This window comes from Anabrus simplex, chromosome X, assembly GCF_040414725.1.
Source record: "Anabrus simplex isolate iqAnaSimp1 chromosome X, ASM4041472v1, whole genome shotgun sequence".
NCBI classification, from domain to species: domain Eukaryota; kingdom Metazoa; phylum Arthropoda; class Insecta; order Orthoptera; family Tettigoniidae; genus Anabrus; species Anabrus simplex.
In genome coordinates this window covers 164,563,693-164,590,410 of record NC_090279.1, presented here as the reverse complement: position 1 = coordinate 164,590,410, position 26,718 = coordinate 164,563,693, and the positions used below count along the sequence as shown (strand labels likewise).

Genomic DNA, 26,718 nt, shown 5'->3' with positions numbered 1-26,718 from the left:
GAGTCTTCTATGTAGACCACGACTCTTCATAACTAGCAGGAAGAGTTTCAGGTGGATCCATCTATCCACTGAGATGAAGGTTTCTGGATCTCCAGGGAGTTAGTCTTGATGGTTGAGGTGAATCCGAAAGGCACTCAGTAGAATGTAGAAAACTTCTCCTGGAATTCAATCATTGTTGAGCAAGATGATAATCGTGTAATGGATGTGCTTGGGAAACGTCTACTTTACATTTTTCATGTTTGGCAGCTACATCATGTCTAATATCTGAGGGAGCAATGCCAGCCAAGCAGTATACCTCATCACAAGGTGTAGATCTTAGGCAACCAGTTATAAGCTGGCAAGTTTCATTTAAAGTAATATCTACCTGTTTGGCATGATATGATCTATATCAAACAGGCCATGCATATTCTGCATCAGAGCAGCTCAGTGCTATAGCAGTAGTTCTGATTGTTTGAACTTGCATTCCCCAGTTAGTACCGCATAACCTGCGAGGAATGGAATTTCGCGTAGATACTTTGTGTTTCGTGTTAAAACAACGATGTTCGGATGTGAGTGCACGATCCAGAGTTACCATTGCCTTAGTCTTCTTTTCGTAAATTTTCATACCGAAGTTTTCAGACGATCTGCTCAACTTTTTCCAGCACGATATTCATCATTTTCTCAGTTTCTGCCAGGACCACCACTTCGTCAGCAAATCTGATGCATTCCATTTTCTTTCCTCCCACATGAATACCTTGCTTACCTTGGTAACAACTTCGAATTTTTTCCTCAAGGTACATATTAGTCAAGGTTTGTTAAAAACAAACTTGTCTAACGCCTTTGAAAAGAGATATTAACTAAAGAAAAGAGAAAGGGGGAATTTGTGCGTAGATTTTAACCCTAGCAATAGGAAGGTGTTTTTGTCTCTACATTACCAACAGGGGCGCTGAGAAGCCCGCTAAGAAACTTTTATTTACTTTAGTCCCAATCACAAGTGAGTTATGCGGATATTTCATTTTTTAATTAGGTATGATTCATTCAAAAATTCAGATTGATTCCAGAGATAGTATAGTTCGTTAAAGATGGCTTTAACTATAGCCACTTTTGCATGTACATCAGAACGTTCATTTTCCGCCTCGAGAACATTTTAAACTCACGTACGCAGACCATGATGCAAGGGGAATTGAACGAAAATGCAGTCATGCAGGTCCATAATCAAGAAACAAAAATAAATTGAACCTCACCACTGTGGCCAACATTTTCATCAAACTGTTGGTTGGAACACTTTCTTTATGAGTGATATTTAGAAATTCGGCAAAGATTTTAAATGTTGTCCTTAAGACTTCAGTTTCTCTTTTATTATCATACAGTACGAAATAAATGCCGAATTTGAGGCGACTGTACTTGCTTTGTCTAAACTCAGTTTGGTATCATTCTACGAGAAAACTAGACTATTAGGACTTTTTAACCTCAAGAGTTTAGATATACAATTTGTATTTATTTAGCTTCCTTCCTTTTAATTCTTACGTATATTTGAAAGGAAAAAAATCACTATTACCTTCACGTTTTATGTGGATTTTATATCGATTGTGTATGGATCTACGTGGACGTTTACTCTTTCATATGTTTCTATATCTATTATCATTCACACCTTTTTAATGTATGACTTTCAAAGTGCCAAGAGTGTCCGACTCGTAAGTTCTATAGCTGCTTTTCCGGTCCACCTTGTTGACCTTCACGGTCTGTGACGTAACCACAACGTTGTTGTTGTTCAAGCGCATACACTGATCGCCCGTCCATGTAACATGTAGTGCTGTTTGAGGGTATTCTCCGTGGGTGTAAGTGTAATTGTACGTGTGTGGAAAGGGAAGAAAGCGGCAGTGGCCTTGAGAATGTTACAGTACTGGCATTTGCCTGGAGTTGAAATGTAAAACTATTTCGAGGATGGCCGACGAGGTTTTGATCCCACCTGGTCTCAGGAGTACATAGCTAGCAGCTCTAACTAGCTGTGCCGCACTACACTGAAATAACCTGTTCGGTGTCAGATCAAAGGTGCTCACGGAGGGCGTTTCGTCTGCGGGCACACAGCATGTGAGTGGATGGGCGGGCCATCAGTGTGTGCACCTAAACGACAACAACGTTGTGGTTACGTCACAGGCCGTGAAGGTCAATGGACTGTGAAATTTTATTTTAGTGCAAAGGAAATAGTGTATAGTTTTATTTTCAGTGGAAGAAATCAAGGTATTTTTTCACAACTTACATTGTAAGAAATAATTTCTATTCTGGGAAGACTTGGGAGTAAGGAGACGAGATGCTCGACTATGTGGTATGATTCGAGCTGGCAGTAGAGTGATTGCGTGGAATGACATTAGTAGACGAATAAGTTGAGTGGTGTTCTTAAAAGTAGGAAAGATCATAATATGAAATGAAGTTGGAATTCAAGAGGGCAGATTGGGACAAATATTCATCATAGGACGAGGAATAAGGGATTGGAATAAATTATCAAGAAGAATAACAATAATTTGACACCATCTGGCTGTCTGCTCGTCCATATCGACGTTCTGTCTTACTCTAGGCCTACTAGATGGCAGACCGAGAAAACCGAAACTCTCTTGGGCGTCTATGGCTGAGATTGAATGAATTTTTCCAGGTAAACACCAAATGTGTCACCAGAGATCTTTTAAATGCCGACATCGTACGACATGGAGTGTCGAATGGACTTTTTTCCGCCCTTCAAAAACCCGACTACCTCTGCCGGGTTTGAACCCGCTCTCTTGGGATCCGGATGCCGACACTCTACCACTGATCCAGAGAAGCCGCTAATTATCAAGAAAGATTTTTCAATAAATTTCCAAGTTCTTTGAAAATGTTTAATGAAGAGCTAGGTAAAAAGATTGTAAGGAACTCTGCCACATGAGTGACAGCTCTAAAAGCAGACCATTGATGATTCATTCTGCTTACGTATGTTGTCCAGATACAAAGAAGAGTTTACCAGTACCTCAACATATTTTATACTCCATTGTACTGTATGTAAGTGAAACAGACGATTAACTAGTTCAGAAATATATGAAAATAAAATAATGTTTATAAATATCAAGCGCAGTTTAAATCAAACACTAATATTTTCGAAAGTTCTGTTTTCTAGTGATTATAGTGTCTTTTCTTAATACTGTGCTGCAATCAACACTGTACTGAATGGTGCGAGGCGAGCTTCGTAGTCACAGTTGAACGTCACTGCTGCTGTTCCGTACCGAGTGTACTTGCTCTCTTGCTTAACTGTGATGTGCCCTTGATACGTAAGCTGCATGCATCTCAGACAAGAGAGTCCGGCTTCACTGGCCTAACGTCGACGGGCGCCCAGTTGTGCAGCTTGGTTTTAGATGTTCAAACTTGGATTATCCTAACTTACCATCCTGTTGTATAGCCCGGTTTAATGTGTTTGCTATCCTAGTTAACAATGCGGCCAAATACGCTATAGACAATACTGAACACTTCCATATTCTCCCATACTAAACTGAGAGATATGTTGACAGTGGCGCACCTGGTGGCCCGACCTTGTTAATCAGGGGACAAGTTTGAAACTACAAAAGTTGGATGTTAAAATTGATAGAAATAGTGGAACTTAATAATTATTTTTGGTTTATCCGAATCCTTGGCCGAATGGTCACCGTTGAGGTCTTCGGTTCAGGCGGTCCCGGATTCGAATCCCAGCCGGATCGCGAATTTTAATCGAGTCTAATTAATTCTTCTGGCTCGGGGACTGGGTGTTTGTTCCAACACTTTTCTCTTCACATTCAAACAACACACTGCACTGCCAACCACGACAGAAACATGCACTAGTGATTCCTAGACCTCCGATTTTAGTGCCTAAAAGAGACTCTCAAATATGAAAAAAGAAATTGGTCCTAAAATATTTTAGGCAGATTTTTTAATTTTAAATGATTTAAGAATAAAATATAAATTACAGGAATGTAGGCAAATCTAGGTTCTATCGACAATTTAGGTCCTTGTAAATGTCACCTAAATCTCTTCTTCTACATGCCATAACATATTGATCACACCTACAACGATAGAAAACAACATATTCAAATCTAAGATATAAGTGGCCACTGTCTACTTTCGATTTATATAATTAATCTAAGATAATAATATTTGTTGACATCTAATATTGGAATTCATTTACTTTTTTTGTCGAGGAAAGCGGAAGAAAGATTTCGATAGCTTCACAAGTTCAAAGTTACTGCAGCCAAAAAATCACAAACATTACCAGACATGATTCAATGTCTGTCTCATTGTAATTCCCCGGAAAAATTAAATTTTCATGAAAATATTTCTTAACGCAAATCCAAGAACAAAATTTCACACATCAACTGAGAGGTATCATAACTACGCTCTACCTTAAGGTCGGAACGCTGGGTGCGCTGGCAATCAACGTCTTGCGATATCTCGCAAAGTGGCACGTATTCTCTATAATGTATTTCAACGGTTCTCAACCTGGGGGCGTGCCCCAGGGGAAACGTTGGAGAATTTCAGGGGAGGTGTGGTGAGTAATGAAAAACACACACGAATTTGCTAAACAGTAAAATGTTGCGACAAAGAAAAGAATGTTCTACAAAAAGTTATCGTTGTCACAGCTAAATCGTACACGTAAAAAGACGTGTTTACTAAAATTTTTATACTTAACAAGCTTATTGATGACACCCAAAACCTTCCATTTAATTTCAAAAGTGAATTGAAGAGCTGGGTTTCAGAACATTTGTTAACCTTGAAAACCGAAGTTGGACGCTGATTTCCAGAGATTTCTTCAGATAGCTAGCAATTTCAGTTGACACGAAATCCGTTCAAAATAGAACTGGATTTGATTGCTGATTCCCTTCAAGAGCAGCTAATCGACGTAAAATGTGATTCCGAAGCAAAAGCTGAGTCTCTTCAGTTGATTGTTGAAGAATTTTCGTTGAACTATTTTTCAATCTACCTACAAGTTGGTATGGAAGATGCAAGGTTGTTGGTGCAGCGTCCGTTAATATATCTCTGTGAATCTGGGTTACCTACGATGGCTTACATCAAATCAAAATACGAGCACAGCTAGATGTTGAAAGTGACCTGAGGAGTGCACTATCACAGTTGGTATCAAACTAAATGAAAACAGTGCCACTCCCCTCATTAATCATTAATTCTGTTCTTACAAAATCGGAGCAAATTATGTAGTTTGAAATGTTAATTGCAGTGAGTGTAGAATCCTCCGTGATATATTTATTGTAATTTTTTATTGTCTTGTTGCATTATTATTTGTGTTATTCATGACTTTCTTTGTAAAGTCATTGCGTTATAATTATTACCTGGAAACATGTACCGGTATGTATTACGCACTCATAATTAATAATAATAAAATCATCATAAAATGTTTTTGAGATATTAATCGTAACTTGTGTAAATCAATAATTCATCAGGGGGACGAGAAATAATTTACGGATACAAACGGGGCGCAGGCTCACAAAAACTTTGAGAACCACGGGTGTGTTTGATGCGACTGTTTAAAACGAAAGTATGTACGGTCACTGATGCTGCTACATCTCGTTGCAGGAGGCTGTGAATAACGCTAAGCATGGTGCCAAGAGCAGAGGCCGTTATCAGGAACCCAGCAGGACGCCAGGCAAGTTACATGCCAGAGCTTGTGATGTCACGAAGGAAGACGATATCCTGGCTGCCTTCAAATGGGTGAAAGATAACCTCGGAGGAGCTGATATACTTATCAACAATGCTGGTCTGGGAGGCGATTCGCCCTTGACAGGTATGCCACTCTATAACTTATTCATCATCAAAAGGGTCTGAAGTTTGATGACATCTTGTAAATTAGCGTATCATACCCATTGCCAAGTTATACATAAATCCTGGTCATGTTGTATTTATTAAGTCATCTTTTGCCATTTTTTACTTTTAGATCATTTTTATCCAGTGCTTGTTTAATGTTGAAGACATCTCTTAGCTAACAAAGTAAGGGTCCACATACTACGAAAACGTTAAATTAAGCAATTTCCTCAATTGTGCCAAAAGTTGAAGGCAAACAGGGCCCGAAAAGGTTTCAAATTATGAGTCTCGAATAACTCTATCAAACTAAAACAAATTTCGAAAATCACTTCCGGCCTAAATGCAGTTCCGTAATGAAATGGCGTATGGATTTTAGTGCCGGGTGTGTCCGAGGACAAGTTCGGCTCGCCAGATGCAGGTCTTTCGATTTGACTCCCGTAGGCGACGTGCGCGTCGTGATGAGGATGAAATGATGGAGACAACACACAAACCCAGCCCCCGTACCAGCGAAATTAACCAACTATTTCCCGATCCTACCGGGAATCGAACCCCGGACCCCAGTGACCAAAGGCCAGTACGCTAACCATTTAGCCATGGAGCCGGACGTAGTTCCGTAAACGCAGCCTAAAATTGCTAGTTTCTTTACTCGTCTTCTTTTTTATTCAAAACCTAACCAGATTTACCAAGGGAGATGTTCAATAAATTTCCAAAAATTTTGTCAATCATTTAAGAAAAGGCTAGGAAAAAACAGATAGGGAATCTGCCTCCTGGGTGACTGCCCTAAATGCAGATCAGTGATGATTGATTAATTGAAGATTAACTTATTTGCATAATTCTTTCTTTCTGTAATCTGTTCTTTGGTTCAGTACCCTCAGCCATTTCTTGGTTTTTTGAAAATGCCCATACCGAATGTAGTAATAATGGCTTAAGTGAAACTCTGCGTTGGCTCATACAGCGCTCATAGTACTAGAAAAGGCAAACTGCTAATGTAATCGACCTGATAACGATGATTAAGAAAAGGATTATAATTTTAGCAATAAATATAGAACATGTTCTCATACGTTATTATATTTTATTTACCTAAAATTCGTAGCTCATGTCCCCATGATGTTTTCAACATTGAGTTGCTTGCCTGAAGACTAGAACTGTGGATTTTTGCTTTTGCTTTGAATAATGAACATACCTCAATATCAATCGAGCTTTCAATAAACTAGAATAGTCTCAGTATTCAGTTCAGAATCTGTAAAATAAAATAACTCTGCACATGGTTATGAGGGTGTTTAGGGGTTGTAGTAAGGATGTAAAGGAGAGTGCATATAAGTCTCTGGTAAGACCCCAACTAGAGTATGGTTCCAGTGTATGGGACCCTCACCAGGATTACCTGATTCAAGAACTAGAAAAACTCCAAAGAAAAGCAGCTCGATTTGTTCTGGGTGATTTCCGACAAAAGAGTAGCGTTACAAAAATGTTGCAATGTTTGGGTTGGGAAGAATTGAGAGAAAGAAGAAGAGCTGCTCGACTAAGTGGTATGTTCCGAGCTGTCAGCGGAGAGATGGCGTGGAATGACATTAGTAGACGAATAAGTTTGAATGGCGTTTATAAAAGTAGGAAAGATCACAATATGAAGATAAAGTTGGAATTCAAGAGGACAAACTGGGGCAAATATTCATTTATAGGAAGGGGAGTTAGGAATTGGAATAACTTACCAAGGGAGATGTTCAATAAATTTCCAGTTTCTTTGAAATCATTTAGGAAAAGGCTAGGAAAGCAACAGATAGGGAATCTGCCACCTGGGCGACTGCCCTAAATGCAGATCATTATTGATTGATTGATTGATTGATTGATTGATTGATTGATTGAAATTCACCTTCTACAACCCCTCTTGAAATTCACATTTCTAGAGGTGGTGAGCGGATTCTTTTATCTTGGTACCCTGATAATGAACAATGGGGGCTGCTCGGATGAGATCAGGAGACTCCTTGCTATGGCACGCAATGTGACGGCGAAGATTGACAAGATCTGCAAATACAGAGCCATCACTAAAAACACCAAACTTAGGTTGGTAAATGCTCTGGTTTTACCCATCGCCACATATGCACCTTAAACCTCAGTAGTGGTGCTACAAGAAAATGAACACAAGTTCAAAGTCATCCGCTATCCCCAGCCAATGAGAGAGCTTGCAGCTGATCACGTGACTGTTCTTAGCCAATGGGAAAGCAGCGTGGGAAGATTTAGCAGGGAATGCTGAGGATGGGGGCGTGGTTTGGAATTCCCGCGGACGGTTGGTGGACGGGTGGGGTTGTTACTAGGGCGTTAGCTTTCGCTTCCCGCCAAGACGTCATCTATAGTTAAAGCTATGATTCACCTTGTTGTTGACTGTCAGTTCTCTGCTATTTGTTGCACCTTGACAAGGTAGAGTGCGCTAATAGAGAGGATCTGTAACAACTGCTGGAATCCGAGTGTGCTAGACTTGAGTTCTAAATAAGATTCAGATATAGATGATGTATGATTTGGTTGACGCGATTCTGTGCTACAGGGTGGTGTGCTCCATCATGCCAAGACCATTGATTGTTGATGTCTAAGGCTTTAAGGTGAATGGGAATCAGTTCGTGTTTAAGGAAGTAGCAGCGTTAGATTGCACAACGTTGTGGGCACCAAAAGTCGTTGGTTTCGTCTTTGATGCTCCTTTTCCTTACTACTTGCTAACGGATGAGGACAAACGGCAGACACAGTGGATTAGAAAGAATCTGGGTCTGCGATGTGAAGAAGACGGTATCCCTTATCACTTTCTAACTATGATCATGAATGCTCATTTTTCTGGTGCGGTTCTGGTGCTTATCAAAAGCTGTGAAAATAAACAATGGCTGCGCGAGTACCTGTCGCCGACTTGTGAATTTATCGATCTCCACGAATAAGGATGTCTTTCATTACAAACTTTTCTTCAAAACAGAGAACAGTGTATGGAAACGGTGAAGAAATATTTACACCATGTGTGTGTATGCTCTTTGATTTGGTGTGTCGCAATGCATGCCGGGAGGTGAGAGAAACATTTGTAAATTACAGTGTTCGAATGTTCTTAGTCACAGTGAAAAGGAAACACCTGTGCAGTAAAGACAACGTCTTGCGTATTTCATTTCTATCTGATACCGGGTGTAACACAAACGCTATTGAAAATGCAATTGTACTTTGCATGTAGGAAGGAAATGGACACTTTTACTGAGGACATATTGGAAGTGTTATTACCTAAGGCATTTCAGTTCACCTAGAGCCACCGGCGAGTGCAGACGTACGGAGTGGAGGGTCCCTGGAGTGGGAGAAGGTAGTGTAAGTGCGGAGTGTTGGAAGTCAGCGAGGTGCTTACAGGCAATGATTGGTACAGAGCAGTACAGGGCGAGCATAGGTGGTTGGGAGGGAAGGAAGAAGAAAGAAGAAGTGAAGACAAGAAGATGCAGAATAGAACTGGATAAAATAGGATACTTTATACTTACTGCAGCGGTGATTTTGATATTGCTTTGGATTGGGGGAGTAGAACTGAACCCAGGTCCGACTTACAGAGGAAATATGAGCTGGGAGGACATGGAAACAATCAGAAAAATCGTAACAGAGGTGGTAGCAGAGACATGTCCCTTCGAACAAATCAAGAACATGATCAAGGAACAAACGAGGGAGTTTGAAAAAATGAAGGGGTGGTTTCAGGAAAAGATAGAAGACACAGCTTCACAGGTGAGAAGAAATGGTGAAGAAGTTTCAGCATTAAGAGAGAAGATAGGGAGATTGGAAGAGGAGATATCGAAACTGAAAGCCGACGTAGTTGTTAACACCCGAAGTCGCAGAAATAAATGCTTATTTATATATGGAGTGCAAGAGGGTAAGAAGGAAGATAAGACGAGTATAGTTTATAAAGTAGTGGACATAATTCAGGGTAAAATGAAAATAAATTTCAGTGAAGTGGACATTGATGATGTGACAAGAGTGGGAAGATTTAGGGGTAATAGGCCTATCAAAGTGCAATTATTTTCTACACTGATGGCTGATACAGTGGTGCGTAATGCAGGTAACGTGCAAGGAGAAAAAATATGGATAAGGAGGGACATAGGAGCTGAAGAGTGGAGGAATGAAAAAACTCTTAAAAAACACATGATACGAGCTAGGCAGCAAGGGTTGAATGCAGTCATCAGAGGACAGGAATTAGTGGTGACAGGCAACAGATGGAGGAGAGTATGGTCGGTGAATAGACTGATGGACCTAGAACGGAGGATGAAACAAGATGAGGAGGCTAAGAGAAGTGTAGTGAATAACGGGGATGACAAACGAGTGGAAGATAATAGGCAAGTGAAAGATAACGAGGGTAGAAGTGTAATTATAGGAAGGAGTACTGAAAAGTGTCAAGAGAGACAGAGCGAGGTGCTAAGTGGAAGTATGAACAACGGTAAGGAAAGAGCAGTGGACGGGCAATGCAGGAGAGAGGCTGAAGATCAAAGGGGTGATGGGGGAAAGGAGAGTGAGCAACAAGAAGCTGAGAGAGCTGAGTGTAGTGGTGTAGTTAGACAAGATCAGGGTATAAAAGTAAGGCCAGTGTTAACCTTTGAGTACCTCGCTCAGAATTTGGGTAGGAGCGCAGGGAGAGATAGAAGATATATTTGTAGAAGAAGTAGAGATGGTGGTACTGAGATTGCATTGGTGTAGGGTATAAATGCTGAGTGATGGCAGATGAGTGTGTGTTAGGGCTGAATTGAGGTGTTGGAAGTAGAGGTGGTATATGTTGAAATGTGGTGTTGGAAAGGTATGGAGATGTAGTTATGATATGTTATAGGGTTGAAATGTGGTGTTGGAGAAGTGGTGGTATAAGATGGTGGATGGCAGAAGGTGAGTGTATTTGTGGAAGGAGTAGAGCTGGTATGATGAAGTGTGGTGTTGGAAGTATTGAAGGCTTAGTATTCAAGTTATGATATGTTATAGGGTTGAAATGTGGTGTTGATGGCTATTTAATTTTTGGAGCTGGAAACAGGTGAGTTTATTAACATTTTTGTATTGTATTGGTGACTGGTATAAATGCTGAGTGATGGCAGACGAGTGCGTGTTAGGGCTAAAATGTGGTGTTGGAAGTAGAGGTGGTATATGTTGAAATGTGGTGTTGGAAAGGTATGGAGATGTAGTAATGTAACTCGGCTATTTGTAAATTTTGGTTTGGTAGAAGATGGAGTCTTCAGTAGGTAATTATGACGGGTAGGATGAGTATGAGTGTATGGTAAATGCAAGTTATGATATGTTATAGGGTGGAAATGTGGTGTGGGAGAAGTGGTGGTATAAGATGGTGGATGGCAGAAGGTGAGTGTATTTGTGGAAGGAGTAGAGCTGGTATGCTGAAGTGTGGTGTTGGAAGTATTAAATTATGATATGTTATAGGGTTGAAATGTGGTGTTGGAGAAGTGGTGGTATAAGATGGTGGATGGCAGAAGGTGAGTGTATTTGTAGAAGAAGTAGAGGTGGTATATGAGGTAGGGTTGGTGTGGTATTGCTAAAATGTGGTGTTGGAGTATTGCTGGCCAAAAAATTTTGGAGGCGTGATTGGTATTTGTTATTCATTGCCGAAATTTCTGGAGATGAGAGGTAATTTTATTATGGAGTGTTATGACGGAATGAAATGAAATGAAGCAATGTTAACGCAGATTGGTAAAAGTTGCGGTATGGTTGATTGGAACGCAATGACGAAATAAGATGGCCGGGTTGGTATGCAATCTTGTAATGGCTGGTTTGGAATGCAACCTGGTAATGCTGCGGTTGCAGCTTATGCTGGAGTAGGTCAGGGAACAATAGAGGTGATGAAAATGCTGAAGTAAGAAGGCTGCGTACGTGAGAGTGATAACAAGCATGGAGTTGTAACACCAGCAGTAGAATGTAAACATTGACCAGGCTGTTGTGAATTGATGTAGATGGAGTTGGTTCTGGTATAAAACCGGGACGGTATTTTTTTTTATGTTATTTAATATATAATGGAGAGGGGTGGCTCAGGTTGGACTATTCTTATAAATCTTATTTGTTACTTATTATTATTATTGTGAACATGTATTCGGGGCTGAACGCCTGTTTTGTTCACTAATAAATACAATACAATACCTAAGGCATTTCTAGTGTATGTAGCGGCGAATGCCGTCAAGGAGATATGAGAGAAGGTGCCGCGTGCTTGACACAAGATCCTGCTCTTTCGGAGCTTCAACCCTGCAATGTGTACGAGTATCATCATCAAGTGAGTCTAGCCAAGATACCGTCTGTGAGGCAGTGTCACACTGATCAAACTGTATCACGGACATTAGACAGAGTCGACCTCATTTGTAGACACTTGCCATGGCTACAAAGAAGAAGAGAGTAAACAACCAAGCTCAGAAATGGAAGAGAAGTTTTGCCGGGACGACGGTGAAGAAGCGTGCTGGGCGTGAACTCATCGATAAAGTGATCGTCTTCTTCCTTTCGTGCTTCACCTCTCTGTTTTTCAATTCTGCGGTCCTGGGACTCGACTCTATTTTCGCTTGGCACGGGGGGATCCTGGTATTAACGAGTTGGACGCTGCCTGCAAGGAGCACGACTTGACTTATCGTGCTAGTAAACGTGACAACAAACCTGAACTGAGACGAGTGTCTGATGAAATTCTGCCTCGTAAGGCTATGCAGCGTGTGACGTCACTACAGGCACCGGTTGCAGAAAAAGAAGGCTGTGCTGGTCGTTCCTAGTGCAATGAAAGGGAAGATGATGGTTGGTGGAGGTATCAGGAGTGGAAGGAGAAAGTAACAAAGGATGTCTGTGAGATAAATGCTGAACAGACATACAAAAGTGAAACGCTGTGTATCTCTTGTGCAGAAATAAGTATGCTTTGTGAAACCTAATGGTGCTGTTACTTGATATAGCCTAATTTTTCCTGTATTTAGTCAGGAAAAGTGTTAGGTCTGTTGTAACAAGGAAATAACGAAACCAATGTAGGTTTTGTTCTATTATATTTACAGGATTCAATTTACAAGATGTAATAAAGAGTGTACAGATTATAGTAAAGAATATTAACACACAGCTGATACATGATATAATCTACTGTACAAAAAATAAAATTTCTGGGGATGATAGTAAAGTGCAAATGGTCTAGGTACTATCATAACGCCATGGCAAATTGGTAAGATTGTCAGCAGACCAATAACATTTGGCATCCAACGCCACTAAGGATCGTTTCATTTGTTCAACGGTAAACACCTGATGAGAGCGGGACATTATACGCATTTGTTTACAGAGAGCCTCTTATTTACCGCAGAAAACTCTGTGATAATGATCCGCTCGCAAATGTTTGGTAACACTAGAACGAACGCCCTTTGCTTTTCTTACAGAACGTGCATTGGTCTCTCCGAGAAGTATACAATTTTGGTGCTAAGTCTATAAACTCAACCATGAGGTTGGTACCACATTCATCCTTCGTGTAACCTATTACTGTTTTGTCAAGTGGTTGAACGTGAAATTCATCGTCAGGACTGTATGAAGATGTGTCAAAATCCTCAGAATGTTTTCACATCACATCGTAATCGTCGGTATTGCGAATACAATAAATGAAACTGTCTGTGCCCATGTAGAACAGAGAAACATCATCAAAGTGTTGTTTTGCAAATCCATAATGAAAGTCATACATTTTCAATTTCGAGTAGTCAAGAATGACCATACCCAAATAAATAGACTTGGTATAAAGTAATTCTATCTTCCTCATTTCAACAGTGAAGAGATCACGATCAATTACTTTGTAGGTTTGAAAATTGGGTTTTGCAATGTAGCAGCGTGCACCATACCAGCCTTCCAATTGATTGATCAAAAGAATGCCTCGATGCTTGCGAACATTCACCATGCTTTTTCCATAGATACTGTTGAAATTAACCTCAAAGTCGGTGGTGGCGTGTTGACGATGCTCTGTGTTTAAATCCATATACGGTTTAAGCCATGCCTGTTGTGTAAATCTAATAATGCGATGAATGTGCACTAATTGTAGACCATAGGCTAAACGTTGAATAAGACTTTGTATGTGAATGATATTTTTCTTGTTTTTAGTACATAACATGGATCCCATCATTGAATTGAACAATCTCGGGCAGTCTGCAGGGTCGGAAGCTAAGCTGCTGAGAGACTTGCCAGTTAATCAGCCATTTCCAGTAACTGCAGAAACTGAATACGTGGTACGAACCCCGCCCACTCTGTATTTAAAGCATAGAAGTATAGGTAATTGATCACACTACAGTCTGTTCAGTTCTCAACAATATGGCGGAATTCAATTCTGAAGCTACGTCATCAGCTGCAGATGAAAGGTGTTTTGACAACGATTTCACTTAAATGAAACACATGCAAATTTATTTTACCGGAGACTCGGCTTGCAAACTAAAATTGTTATTGAAAAGATTGACTTGCAATGTTATGAAAATATAGAGGTGTAGTCATAAAGTGCACTGCAACCCAATAATGAAAATGTTCATAAACATTTTCTTTGCTCTGGTGTAACAGTTTAAGCATTTTATTGTGAAGAATGTGCTTCTCCTCGCAAATACAGACATATACTACTAACAAAGTCGTTTTCAAAGGAGCATATATACTGTTATACATGTCAGTGTTCAATTCCAATACTCAACATTATCATGACCTCTTCTACTACTATTCAACAGTGGTGGACTGCGTTTCACTACTTAAATATTACCGGTAATTTAGATCTAACATTAGGTGTATTCCTTACAGCTCGAGGATCAATCATTCGGAACAGACTCAACCACAACAGTCTTAGGAGGAACCAACAGCAAGCAATAAAAGAAAAAGAAACTGCTGCTCTACACCACTACAGATGAAAAACGCCGTGGAATTCCTAATTTAAAAGGTGTAATTTTATATGATAATGCAGCCTATGTTTATAAACAGGTAATAGATTCGGACAAACATTATTTTATTTGTCCTGTATTACCATCTGAAGCTGAACAAAGCATGGAATTAACAATAACATTATATTTAGATTCCCTTTTAAAAGACGAGTATTTTTGTACGGCCTGTGCTAATGTCCTTTTAGATTATAAGCAATGTGTACTTATCCTCCTCAGTCCGTATGTAGCATATACTCTACATGTCATTTTAATTACTTGCAATAATACAATAAAATATAAGGAAGAGATTAATAATGGTAGAAAAATCAACTCTTGAGTCCTGATGTAGCATATATGCTACAAGTCATTAATAATCAGCAAAATGTTATTTTCTTTTTGTAACATTTTAAAGTTATTTAAGCAAAATATAACATACTGAATGTGAAAACAGGTTCGGGACTGAAGAGGCTATGAGAGAACAATGATGTTAAATTTTTTGGTGTTTTGGAGAGGGTATATAATTTTAAAACCAAATATTGGTGTAAAGTATGTTTGAAATCCTTAAGGCATTGTCAGTGGAAACAAACAAGTTTAAGATTTCCTTCTTCTCAAGGAACTGATCAGTTAAAGCAGAATGAAAGAGGCTGTAGATTAAAAGGTTTAGAACTGGAAGTTGTTAATAAAATATCTAAGAATTATTATGGCATTGAATGGGAAGTGGAATGAGCCATAAAGGCATGCTAAAATGATAGGGTTGCCCACTTATCCAGTCCAAGGTGTTTAGAGAGGAAGATGCCGAATACTGAATACAAGTTACATAAAAATATTTTAAATGCGCTAGTGATTTCAAGAGCATTGTATGGGGCAGAAATATGGGACATTGAACTAGGGGAAAAAAGGAAATTAAAACATCAAAACAAATACAAGAGTAATGAAGGATAAGGAAAAGATGCATAAGAGGCTTGCATATCCTAGAATAATGAATATAATTACTAGTAGGTTTAAAATATTGTCAAATGTAGTAATGTATAAATTGTTGTATTGTCGTGTCATTATATTCTATTCATAATTCAGCCGTTACGTAAGGAATTTTGTAAGTGGTAGGATACCCCAAAAAGACTTGTGACCCAAAAGTAAGCATTAAATAAGCTAAGGAAAGATGCATGTTGTCCTAGAAAATATAGCATTGTTAATTTCTACGACAAAACAAATTATATTTAGTATAGCAACAGTGAAATAATTATAAGAGGAAACTGTAATGCATGCATTAGACTTTAACGAATTGTAATAAAAGAGTGCTCTCTACTAAGTTTCAGAAAATCTGGAGCTAGAGGTTGGGAGTACTCTATTCTATTCTAAGGATGCTGTTTTAGATTAAAAAAGGAAAAGTCTCAGGAAGATGTCATTAAGTAAACTAGAATAAGGTTCATCCGATTGTTTTATTTACATGTTTCAAATAAATATTTAAATATTCTTTCTTACATTGTGTACAGTCTTTTATCATTGATTTGGTCCAACAAAATCATCTCCACCTTGGTTTCGGAATTTGTAGTATCGACGACAGTATCTGTATGCGGCCACGTCTAGTGAGGTCTTACTGCGAAGAGGTAGTAGATCCCATACAAATCCCACATCGGAAGCGGCTTACGTTTACAGAACAATCCATCACTACAACTGGTGCTTGATTTTTAAAGACCTCAGGCTGAAATAGAGAACTTTCTTCTTTTTGGTCTGAAATACGTAATCAGAGATGCTTTGGCATACGAAGTAAAATTTCATGTTCATAATAGGAAGCAATAGCATCACTCACTAGCAAAAGTTTGTCCAAAACAGTCTCGGCACTAGGTAAGCAGAATTCATACTTGCAATTTTGACTTTGACTTGCATCTTTGCTAGCCAGAGAGTTTGTTTCTTCTACACTCCTATGCTGTTTCTAAGCACACATTGAGGTTACCGGTGCAAGCGCATGCTTATTTATACTCTGGTAACGATATTTGATAGCGGGTGGTACGTCACAGCTGACTCGTGATAATAAGGCAATTAGCTGTTGTGTTCGCTGGAATATGTTCTGCTTCTCCAAATTCGAAAAATTTATCAACGGGTGATTCTTTCGTAGCCTCCTTGTGGTACGAACAATCCATCACTACAATTAGTGCTTGATTTTTAAAGTCCTCAGGCTGAAATAGAGAACTTTCTTCTTTTTGGTCTGAAATCCAAAAATAACGTAGTGAGAATATTCTGCGAAGTGGAATGTTTTTACAGCCCAGCTGTGCTTGCCTGTTGTCGTTAGAACAGGATACTCGTGCAGTTTCCAACTTCGAAAGCGTACAGGTAATGGAGTATCATTTTCTACAATTTTAAGCAGTTGAAGTTTCCTCGTTCATATAATGTCACTTGCGGAATCTTCCACATAATACGATGTAGTGTAAGTTTTGAGTCTACAGGTGTTTCTGCTGCTTTAAGAACATTGTAATCACTGCGATCACGGATTAAAATCAGTTATTGTTTTGCATTCATGATGATACGTTTATAATCTTCGGCGAAGCCTAGAATGTGTTTTAATGGTAACATTTCTGTAAAAGTGCCATCCGAATTAACCATCCATTCGTTAGTAACATTGGGATACCTTCCTGCCATACGTAACGGTTTACTTTCTTCACTGCCAAACGAAGGTAGTTTCATTGTGCTTTTAATGCCAACATTCTTTGTATTGTCTACTTCCACATTTTTCACCTCGTAACGCGTCTCCGAAAAGAGAAAATCATGAGAATTGTTGTTTAGTTTTGAAGTGCTTACGCCATTTCCATCTGCCTTTTCTACGCGACCTTCGATGTAGAGGTAAGTTTCATACAGCATAGTGTATTCATCCTTCTGGTTGATAACCATGCGAATTTTATCGTTGTTATTAAGTTGAAACGTAAAATGCTGATAGGAATGAAGCTCACTTAGCACTACGCCTTCCTGCGTTTATGCCGAGCTCATGATGTCTAGCACCTCTTACATGTTTTCGTAGTGTATAGCCTAATTCTAGGAGAATCTTTTTATGCACACTTGTCAACTTGATGGCTCCACGTGAACAAGTGGTACGCTTCATCGATGCACACCGTGTTTTGTAGATTTCTTTCATACTGGCTTGAGATGAAGTTTGTAGGCTACGTGTGATTGCGGATCAAAATTAATACGCTAATTGTGTTCATTCACAAGGCGAAGGGTATTGTCACTGATTCGTATTACCGTCACGGGATGATAGAGCACCACAGATGGCTTCTCGCGTATGGTGTAGCCACCATCTTCTATGATAATAGAGTCCTACAGGGCGTGTGAAAGCCTTTGATAGCTGCACACATCCGTAATAATATTACAGGTAATAGTCACGTGATGATCATCCAACAGTGTTGTCGGTTGGCCAGACTCGTGGCGTACGTTCGGTGCTAGTTCTCTTGACGTAAATCCGAGCCTCGGCCCATGCGAGTCGGGTTGTGATTTAAAGTCGAATTTAAAAGATGATTCGATTACACACTTGTATGGAACGTTGCCTGTTGTAAGAGAGAACTTGCGCTTGTTAGTAATAAAGCTCTCAAAACGAAACTGCTGAATCAATGTGTTTTCAATATGTTCACGAACATCGTCTACCAAGTATGTGCCTGGAGGTAGGGTTAGCACAAACTCGTCGTAATAAAACTTGTTTAATCCCTCTCGCACGTTAGAGATTTTATTGTAGCCTTCAAACCACACTAGTTCAAGTCCATGTGGATGATGTCCAAGTTCGACCGGTTGGTTGAAGTACACAGTAGTTTCAGGTCCTTCTCCACGTACGGTGAAAGTTCTTGCAGCATCGGATGCCACTCGTGCACTGATGACCCTTGTGTCCTATTTGCGATTCATATAGGGACATTAAGCATAGTCAACCACACATGCGCGTATTCCATTTTTATACATAATTTGTATTGTAAACAATAACTGCACTGCTTCCGAAGTATTCTACGAGGTCTGCCGGTGGAGGTAAGTTTCCATAACAGTCATAATACCACACCTTAGTTCCGTGTTTGACGTAGGCTACGTAATGTGTTACCGAGCCACAACTGTTGTCCAAGTTGATCACGGCACTTTCGCAGTCACGAGGGTGTTCAGGTAACTGATCTCGCATAAACAAACCACGAAAATAAGAAATTCCTAATTGTTTAGCAAACGCGGCAACTTCCTCATGGGTTAGTGCTCGGCGTGGCAGTGCATTTAGTAGGCGTTTTTGGCGACATGCAGATGCCCATCCCTTTTTTGTATGGGGGTCAGATTCATGTGTACTCCTTTACCTTGCAATGCAATCGCCTCCATGGTTTTACTATGTCGTCCACTCTCCTTCAACTAATGCTTTGCCTCTTCTACGGCTTTAACGATTCTTGCTACAGTACAGGCTCCACCGAGGAGGGAACCTACTGCAACTAGTCCAGCAAACAGTGCTGGTAGGAATCCTCCACGTTTCGGTACGAGAATAACGTGCACGCTTGCGAAACCCAACTTAGCTCCTAGGGCCAACTCTTCCACTCGAAGCGAAGCGAAAACAAGTTATTTCATTCCCTCTCCTCATACGAGGAGGGGCGGGCCATCAGCTCAACAAAGGAGCTCTTCGGCCGTGTGAAGGAAAGAATTAGTGAAGAAGATTAAGTGTAGGGTGTGTGTGTCGTACACACCAGAGGGGGAAGTAGTTAATGAATCTGGCGTAAAGGCACTGTCACAAGAAGCCGGGACCCAGGGAAGACCGACAAAGCACCCCGCGCAGGCAAACCCCCACAAACACCAGGGGAAGAGGGGATAATTGATTTATTTAATACCGATGTATCCCAGGCGCGCATTACAGAAAGTGACATAAATGTACAGAGAATTACATAATTGTATTACATAAACTATGCTGGTAGAAAGTTGGAGTAAGGAGGAGGGTAGCATTGTGAGAGAAGGTAGTAAATGGTTGTGGTAATGTTGGTAATGGAAGTGGCAAGTAGGCGAAGACGGTCTAGTGTCGGGGGGGGCCATATGAGGAAGTTCGGTTGTGGAGCGGGTAGGGGGACAGCTTGCGGGGGTGGGGCGGGCGGCGGGCTACGAGAAGGGATAAGAGTAGGTGAGCGGTTGGGGCGGGGTGGGGAGAGAGAGGGCTCCACTAGATAGGTTCGCCCGCGAAAAGGGACGCCGGTGGTGAGTAGATGGTCTACGTCGGCTGTAGAGGAGAGTTGTATGCGCACCATGAAGGTCGGGCCGTTGGAATTGAAGATACGAAACGCCCGACGGGCGGGGACGCCTGCCAGTTGTAGTTCTTCCAGGATGTCCCGGTCGGCGATGGCGGGGTCAATGCCACGGATGACACAGCTCGGAGATGGCTTGCTACATTATTTCCCATATTATAGAACTTGCTACATACTACGAGAAAATTCATTTGAGACCGAACAAAACTCAAGTGTGTGCCTTTCATCTGCGTCAGGGCGTCTCAAACGCCCAAAATATCACGCGTGCAAACAGCGGTACAGAGTTCCTGTGCACAGTGCATCGGTCTCGCTCGGCTCGGCTCGGATGAACGCTTCGTCTCTGGGCTACTCGGCTAAGCTCGGCTCAACTCAGCTCGGATTTGGAGCGCTACGGAGCAAGTGAGGAAGAGGGAGACAGGGTGAGCGAGCGAGACAGGCGTGGGGAGAGAGAGAGACAGCGCTATTGCTCCAAATCAAGGAGTGGGGGTCTTCACTCTGGTCAACCAAGCGAAGTCATCTTTTGTACCGTGGACAGTGCATGCACCAGGCGCATGCACCCTGAGAGGTCCTGATCTACGTAACAAGGAGGCCAGTAGAAAACTGTGCGTGGTATGGAGAGGAGTAGTCCTTGAACACTGTTATACACCCAAGTACCTTGGTGTGAAACTGGACAGAACATGATCTTTCAAGCAACACTGTCAGAATAGCAAACAGAAGGTGTGCGCTACGAATTACATTATGAGAAAACTAACAAGCACAACTTAGGGTGCATACCCTCATGTCCTACGCATATCTGTCCTGGCCCTCTGCCTATCAGCTGCAGAATATGCATCGCCCGTATGGAGAAACTCTGCCCATGCTAAGCAAGTAGGTAATTGCTGTTAACGAGACTGGTCGCATAATTACAGGGTGTCTGAGACCAACTCCAACAGAAAATATATATATCTTATCGCAGGAATCGCCCCTCCTAACATAAGAAGGGAAGTAGCATCAGACGTTGAAAGTCGGAAGCAATCAACAGATTCTTATCACCCCCTTTATGGCCATCAAATGCAGCCCGTTAGACTCAGGTCAAGGAAGGGTTGACAGTCCAGAAAAACGAAGGCGTGAACTGTGGCATCAGCAAATACGTAATCTATCCCTGAGTTCAAAGGAAGAATCTCCTGCAGGTTTTCGCCTTCCGTATCGCGACTGGAAGACCCTCAGTCGACTGCGGACAGGTGTTTGAGAGCGTAAGTCTAACCTAGTTACGTGGGTCTATGTACAGTACAAGAAGACATGACCTGTGATTGTGGACTACTACAAGATGAAGAACTCCTTCTGGTTTGTCAGCATTTATACCATCACCGTGCACAAAGGAAGATGTTTTGCAGGCCAGTGATAAAGCTGTCCTTAAAGCCGAATATTGGACGAACATAATTTACCCTCAGCTGCTGAGGTGGTATTTTCCCAAGTATTTAAAGCGGCCTGTCCGAGATATTATTTTATCGTTAATTGTGATACTTTGAGACCCATTTAGATATTTGTCATGAACTTTATTTTTTCAAATGATATTTGCAATTCTATTTTTGGCCGCTTGTTTCAGTAATTCTCGTATTTATTCTTGAGCATTATCTAATGGATATGTAATTAACGCCTTGTCATCTGCGAAAGCTAAACAATCTATAATGATTTTATTTGGATTTCTTCCTACTTGAACACCTTTAGTATGGATGGTTTTCCTCCATTCTCGAACTACCTTTTCTAATGCACATTTGAAGAGGAGAGGTGGCAAACCATCTCCCTGTCGTACATCTGATCTTATTTCAAACGGTTTTGAGAGTTCTCCAAAAAAATACTTTGGATGTTGTAATTGTTAATGTTATTTTTTCAATTGTTTTATTATCAGGTCCAAATTCCTTCAAATTATCAAATAGATTATTTCTATCAATATAATCATAGGCCTTTTTAAAGTCTACAAAAGTTATTACAAATTTAGAGTTTCTGATCTTCCTCATAGCTATTATGCTCCTTAGATTTAAAATTTGTTCTGAACATGACCTTCCCTTTCTAAATCGTGCTTGATACTCTCGTAATTGTAGGTCTATTATTATTATTATTATTATTATTATTATTGTTACGGAGTTTTCCGTGGTAGTTAGAGGTGAAAGAAGGTGCGGGGGGTGAACAGGTCTCAGGCTACGAAATTAAAGTGAATTTAAAATTTAACAAGGTTATATTTTCTTAGCAAAAAACAAGAAATAACAATAATGGCAGGTATAGAGTAGCAAAACCACTAATCGAGAATGTACAATTACAGGATTTGGGCTCCGAGAGCCAGACACACAATTCTTGAGCAATAAGCCCAACTTTACGATATACAGAATTCAACAAAGGGACAGAAGACCCCAATCAAGCCCAGGAGCACTTGCTCCCAATTACATCATAAAGCCTCCTCGAGGCGCGCAGAAACAAATTTCAAAAGAGCGATCTGCTCTCAAAGATTAAGCCTATCAAAGGCCACACCAAACTCCACCTTCAAGTTGTCCTCTAAGGACATAAACACAGGGGTAAAGATACCCAACCTACTGAGGCCTATTAAGTGAGAAAAGTTAATTACATGGCCTCTAAAATACCAATTTGAGAGGAGGCGAACTTGCGCTCCTAATACACTTTGTTTAAAACCTACTTGGCACTAGGCCGTTAATGCAAGGGCTAATCCCATACTAAAGAGGTGACTTTTAGAAGGAAACAATTTACATTACGTTAAGGAAGAAACGGTTGTGAAAATAAGTTCACCTCAATGCAATATGAGAGGGAGCTCGAGAGGGTTAAGCACTCTCTATCCCAATATGAAGCTTGAAAGAGAATAGATACAAAGATTCTTTACATTTTAGGGAAAGTTACATGGTGGAAAAGCTTCGGACCCGCCCCGAGAGTTAAACTGCTGAGCTAGCAAGAAAAGAAGTTATTATACGGCCATTACTTTGTTGTTGAACTGCTGCCCGAAGGAAGAGGCGCTTCCCGCCCCCTGCTATGTACTTTACACACTGAAAGATGTTACTGAAGTGGAGCAGAGACCCTAAAATCAGCAGTTTATATACTCTCGCAGAAAGTTCGAGGCGTTTCAGGAAGGAAAACACCCGCCCACAATCATTTTATTGGTGGATAAAGAAAACCCCTACACAAGATGAAGAAGAAACACATTATTGGTGGAAAATTAATTAAAGAAATTCGGGATTGGCTAAATTCAAAACAAGGGGAAAGAAAGGGTTAATATTGCCAACTTAAACAATGACTGAAAGAAATTTAGCAAAGAACAAACTTTTGAAATTAAATTTTCTCCAAAAAAAACAGTTCTTTCACTTCGCACTAGGGTGCATCGTTGTAGTTCTTCAGTAGTGTCCTCTAGAAGAGAATGTTCACACTTCTTACTACAAGCAAAACAAACATACGTCGAAAACATCACAGTTCAGAACTTCAAAATTTCCAAGTAGTGACATCTTCAGGGTAACTTGAAAATTAACACATAAGACAAAGTTCAGACTTCTTCCAGTAGGGGGGGGGGTTTCAACTGGCGCAAGGTTTGAATTAGCGGCGTGGAGGTGTACCGCCCGATACAGACCTCCCCCCCCCCCCCCAAAAGTCCCTCCAGGGGTGACACATGAAATTCGTTAAAGACAAGGTCCGAGTTATGATGTTGATATGGAGATTAATTGCAGAAGTATTTATAAAAATTTTCTAAATTTGGTCTGATCCAGTTTCAAAATTCTTGTAGTAACTGTTGAAGTAATGTCTTTATGTTTGTAGAAGTTGAATTCAGAAGGAAAATTTTAGTTTTTGAAGTTGAGGAAAAAAAATCTTCTAAGTCCACCAGATATTGCTGCTGAATTCCCAAGTGTAGTAATTGCTGATAGTAAATGTCCATGTAGTTGATTAAATATTTCGATGTTGATTAAGTTGGATGGCCAGACCGGCCGTTGCAGCTTGTGTCCAAAGGCGGCCGCTCGGACCCCTCAAGTACCCTGAGATACCGCTCGCCCGCACTATGAGAGGAGCAGTGGAGTAGAAGCACGCCGCGCCCGCGGTGAACATGCAGGTCGCGGGCCAGTTACAGGTTGTGCGCCGCACATCAGCCTTGGCCGGGAGGAGGGCTCCGGCTCGCCGTGCACCTGTCGTCCTCGCTGGAGCAGAGGGGGCCCTTCCTCTATCCCAGTCGCGGCACGGCGCCGCGCGGCTGCGGGGGCACTGAAACATAAAGCTAGGCGGCAGAATTTTGTTGGACCATCATCATTTTTTTGAGGGCACAGGCTTTGTGGAGAGGTTGAGGGGCCAGCGGCGTGCAGATATCCATGGCATTTTATAAGCCACAGTGTGTGGGGAGCAGGAGACGGGAGCGTGGTAATGGCCGTGGCAAGGACAGGATGGCAGTTCAACTGATCGGGGGAGGTTTACAAAAAAATAATTACGCTTAAAGGAAACAGATTGCAAGGGCAGAAGGCCTAAAAGTGAAACCTCTCAGAGAAAAAAAATATAACCTTCCTATTTCTTTCAAAATAATATGAAGCAAGTTAACACAGAAATTACACCGGTTTCACCTGTGACAGGTGAACCCTAAATATCCTCTCGGTGGCTGGATTACTTAATAACAATGTAACCGGCGTAAGGAAATCGAGAATGATACACGGCCCATGAAATCTGGGGGCAAGCTTGCCCGCGGGAACAAAGTTCTTGACCATCACCTGGTCACCTACCTTCAAATTGGTGGGTCTCCGTCCACGATCATATCTTTCCCTAACCTTTTCATAAGACACCTTAAGATTGGCTTTAGCTTTCTTCCAAAGATCTTTAATATTATCCGGATCTATTGTCTCGGGTAGAATGTCACTCAGAGACCAGAGGTTAGAGAGCAGCGTGTTGGGAACGAACATGAACATCAAGGAAGCTGGAGTAAACTTGTGAGATTCATGGACCGCCGAATTCAAAGCAAAAGCTAACCAATGCAGGGACGTGTCCCACCTAGAATGATCTTCATGATGATAGGCAATAAGCGCGGACCTGAGATTACGATTAACCCGTTCAGCCAGAGATGGTTGAGGGTAATAAGCAGAAGTCGTCACATGAGAGATGGACAAGTCAAAACAGAATTTACGAAAAAGATTTGATGTAAACGCCTTAGCATTATCAGACACAATATATTGGCACGGACCAAAAGAGGCAAAAATAGAATTTAGGCAAGTAATGGTGGACTGAGCGGTAGCCAGCTTAGTCGGAAATAACCAGGAAAATCTTGTAAAACCATCTACGCATACAAAGATGAACTTGTTGGCATTTCCCTTTGACTGGGGGAAGGGTCCTACATAATCAATATACAGGCGTTCCATGGGGCGCGACGCTTGATGCGAAGACAAATGGCCTACCTTGGTGGACATGGTTGGTTTACTAAGCAAACAAGATTTACAAGCTTTTACTAGTTCACGGATTTCACCGTCCATACCCTTCCAGATGAACCTTTCACGAATCTTTTCACGAGTTTTAAAAATTCCAAGATGCCCCCCTAATGGGGTCTCATGATAGTACTTGAAGATCATAGGTACAAGAACAGCTGGAACGACAACCTTCATCATCTTATCATGCCTTGATGGGCAACATAAAACACCATTCCTCAGAATATAAGGGACGACATGTTCCCCAGAAGAAAGGGTTTCCATTATCGGAGCCAGCGTCGGATCTTCACGTTGGTATTTCTCGATATCCCTAAAGAGCATGGGAGCATCTGTTAAGATGGCATTAACATCAGATAGCCTGGACTCGGGAGGTGAAGAACTATCGACCGGATCATGGGTCTCGACCTCGTTGGAAAACATACGGCTGAGTCCATCAGCAACAACATTTTCGGTACCTCGGATATGCCTAACATCAAATTGGAAGGCAGAAATACGGATGGCCCAACGGGATATACGACCAGTACGACGCGGCCTACCTAAGACCCAGCTTAAGGCTTGATTATCTGTCTCCAGGTCGAATCTGACATGTTCCAGATAGAGACGGAACTTTTCTAAGGCAAATAAGACTGCCAAACCTTCGAGCTCATAGATGGAATACTTGGCTTCTTGAGCCGATAGAGTCCTAGATGCATAGGCGATGGGTCGCCTCCCTAGTTCAGTCTCTTGAAGAAGGACTGCAGCTACAGCTGACGACGACGCGTCAGTTTGGACGATGAATTTCTTTGAGAAATCAGGCATAGCAAGGACAGGGGCATTACAGAGAGCTAATTTAAGATATTCAAAAGAGGCTTGTTGAGAAGGTCCCCACTCGAATTTGATGCCTTTCCTACGAAGAAGGTTTAAGGGCGCCGCTCTATTAGCGAAAAAAGGAATAAACTTCCTGAAGAAATTCACCATACCAATGAACCTGGCGATACCTTTAATGTCCTTGGGAGGTTTAAAATCACGGATGGCCTGTGTTCTAGAATGATCGACGGCAACACCATCAGGTGACACAATATGCCCTAGGAATGACATAGAGGGCTTCGCAAAGGCAACCTTGGACAACTTAACAGTTAACCCAGCCTTACGAAGGCGATTAAGAACTTCACGCAGATGATCTAGATGTTCTTCAAAAGTCTCCGAAAATACGATGACATCATCCAAGTAGTGATACAAGTACTCAAATTTGAGGTCGGAGAAGACCCTATCTAGCAGCCTAGTGAGTACAGCTGCTCCCGTGGGGAGCCCGAAAGGCACGCGGTTGTATTCATACAAATTCCAAACCGTGGCAAACGCTGTAAGATGTTTAGACTCTTCCGCTAGGGGAATTTGATTGTAGGCCTGATTCAAATCCAAGATGGTGAA

At 41.2% G+C, this 26,718-nt stretch overlaps 1 protein-coding gene across 1 annotated transcript in view; it reads left to right on the top strand.

Annotated features, from left to right (window-relative positions):
• The window catches only part of LOC136886746 (farnesol dehydrogenase), an 85,654-nt gene that overhangs the window by 27,557 nt on the left and 31,379 nt on the right, over positions 1–26,718 (top strand). The window contains exon 2 of the mRNA XM_067159550.2: positions 5,563–5,770. Within this exon, the coding sequence (XP_067015651.2) occupies positions 5,563–5,770 (208 nt within the window). The remainder of the gene's footprint in view (positions 1–5,562; positions 5,771–26,718) is intronic.